Source organism: Branchiostoma belcheri, unplaced genomic scaffold, assembly GCF_001625305.1.
Source record: "Branchiostoma belcheri isolate BF01 breed outbred unplaced genomic scaffold, Haploidv18h27 scaffold202, whole genome shotgun sequence".
Classification (NCBI taxonomy): domain Eukaryota; kingdom Metazoa; phylum Chordata; class Leptocardii; order Amphioxiformes; family Branchiostomatidae; genus Branchiostoma; species Branchiostoma belcheri.
The window spans coordinates 185,008-187,874 of NW_017803514.1; the positions used below are offsets into that span (position 1 = coordinate 185,008).

The 2,867-nt window shown below is 44.0% G+C and overlaps 1 protein-coding gene across 1 annotated transcript in view; it reads right to left on the bottom strand.

Annotated features, from left to right (window-relative positions):
* The window catches only part of LOC109469424 (phospholipase B1, membrane-associated-like), a 15,808-nt gene that overhangs the window by 11,843 nt on the left and 1,098 nt on the right, over positions 1–2,867 (bottom strand). The window contains exon 2 of the mRNA XM_019767936.1: positions 2,088–2,303. Coding sequence (XP_019623495.1) covers positions 2,088–2,303 — 216 coding nt within the window. The remainder of the gene's footprint in view (positions 1–2,087; positions 2,304–2,867) is intronic.

The following is a 2,867-nucleotide window of genomic DNA, read 5'->3' on the forward strand; positions in this document are numbered from 1 at the left end:
CACAGAGGGTCTCGTCCTTCGAACCTCCTGGTCAAAAACGGTTCAGGCCAACGAGAGAGAAGTCCTGGCACCAATCCTGGCCATACCAGGTTCCAACCTTTGTCCAGTCAGCGCCTACAAAAACATGCTACATCTCGTCCCAGCAACCCCACGACTCCCCAGCCTTCCTGCTCCCACCTTCCACCAAACCGTCCCGCACGACCGGTCACCGCCTCTATTCTAGAGAAGTCCTTCAAACGTCTCCTGTCCCAAGCCGGCCTGCCACCGGGTTCGTACACCATACACGACTTACGACGCGGGGGCTACACCTTAGCATTCGAAGCTGGGGTGCCCCGGGAATTACGCCAGCAACACGGGGATTGGCGATCGAACGCCGATCTCCTGTACCTCAAGCTCTCCATGGCACAACGACTCCGCCTACCTGCAGCTATGCGCCGACTTCTCTTACTCCGCACCACCTGACTCTCCTAACGCGGTCCCTTCCTCCTTCTTGGCACACACCTCCGCATGCGCTCGGCTTGGCCGTCGATGTCCGTGACAACCATCAACCCTTATGTGCATTAAACGACATCGAGTGCCAACCCGTCGGACTCTTCTTCATTGCGTGGTGTAATTGTGTTGGTATGGCCAATCGGGTCATACCGGGGAATTTCACCCGCCAGCATCACGTGACCTGAGACACGCAACTTCCGGTAGCAGAGCGTCTTGACCACACACGGCGCGGCTACCGCCTCGAAGGGACACGACTCAGCGAACTCTTCCAAAACCACCATCCCGCCCCAGCATCGTCTACACCAAAGCGACAAACACAGAACTCTTTATTCTCAATGCATGCAACAACATAACTACCTTTAAGTTAAGATTAAGTCAAGATTACGTTAAGACACCGACTGTTATATTCTACAACTTCTTATGTTAGTTTCTACCAAATATTACTATTAGTTACCATTAGTAAGGCCCGTTGGCCTTGAGTACGATATTAACGTCTCCGCACTAAATCGTAGCGTAAATCTTTTTTTTTTTAACATCCCTGTTTTTTATTATATCAATTACCGCCAGGACTTTTAAGACACTTGTCCGCACAAATACTGCGATCAACTGCAGCAATGTTTACACTTCACGAGCGTTCTCGTTTAAACTAAAACCTAGAACTTCTAACAGGCATCTTCAGCCTATCGCTTAAATCTTATTACTCCCTTGTTCACGTTAACACAATAATAGTTTGCCCTAGGGATTAGCCCTAGGCCGTCGATGTCCGTGACAACCATCAACCTTATGTGCATTAAACGACATCGAGTGCCAACCCGTCGGACTCTTCTTCATTGCGTGGTGTAATTCCATGCAAACCATAGCAAGTCTGGACCACCTTGCCACCTTGTTATCAGCAAGATTAAATACCACCTGTTTACCCTTCAGGCATTTATCTCACTAAGTAATCACCACGGACACCACGGGGGCCTTTGCTCAGGGTGCACTTTGTCCAGATCAACGTCCGTACGACCTTGGGATTGTTTAGAGGCCATTATATTGTAGTAAAAATGTTGTGTAACAGAAAACTGATTTTTGAAAATTTGCACAATGTAGAAAATCTCAATTCAAGAGATGCAAATTTGCTTCCCTTTTCTATGTTGCTTTTTTTGTAGTTTTAGAGAGTTAAACATTAAATTTCCCATGAGTGAAGCACATTTTAACATGTACAAACACATCCTAGCTATTTCACATGACCTTCCTCGTGATATCGTTGTTCTATTAATAAATTGGGTGTAACCTATCAAAAAAGGAACAAGAAGAGATCAGAAACCTGAATGTGTCACAGGCCATGAAGTCAAAGCAGTAAATTTACATCTTTAAATCGAAACAAGCAAATAGTAAAGTGGAAGTTTTCCTTTCATGTGATTGAAAGAAAGATTGCCTAAAAAGAAGAAGTCGAACCCAGTAAAACTTAAGTACCATGCATGTATGTTGTAGAATATAGTATAATGCTAGACGTAGATATAGTCTCACATACCACTGTATTTTCTTTCTTATGTTTGTAACTGCAATTAGCTCGGGCAAGTATTTGCAATAAACTTTCTTTATTATAATACCTGAGGTAGGAACTGTGTGAGAGTTCTGCATTGGGCAGTTGATTTCCGACCCTGTGCTCTCTGCCTGAGCCTGCAGCAGTTCCACAGTACCGGTACTAGTGTGGCTGCTGTTGGCCTCGGCCTGTAGAATCCTGATGGCTGTTTCGTACTGCTGCCAGCTAGAGCTGCCGGTACCGCCGAGTTGGGCACGGACTCGAGACTCGTAACCCTGCAGGTCTGAACAGAAGGGTTTACAGCAGGAGTTCAGCAACCTGTGCTCAAATAGTTACATGTACATGTACATGTACTCTATATGTATACTAAGTCTTCATATATATAGTCAAATGCCGGATTGCCCCAAAGTCCTCATGGACTGTCCGGCATCCACTGACAAGTTCCCAAAGCTTTGCACATGATGACAACTCTATTTACTTCTAAGTGTTGCCGACCTGCCTTAATGCCCTAATGCTTCTTAATTTACCTAAGAGTTGCCAGCCCTCCTGAATTTACCATTTCTTATTAAGTATTAAGCCCTTCCTGCATCTTTCCATACAGACCCTCATAAAGGATAAGAAACAATACATGTAGTTTCATACCATAACCAACCACTTGTTATCAATTGTTTTTATTCAATGCGCTACCTACATACCTCGATTTTAAATATTATACGTTAGACTGTTTATTTGCGTAAATATAGTATTAATCAATTGTAAATGTATCACATAATTCAGCCATTGGCTGCGAGGTGTTACTTGAATTTGAAATAAACCATTATATATATATATATATATATATATATAT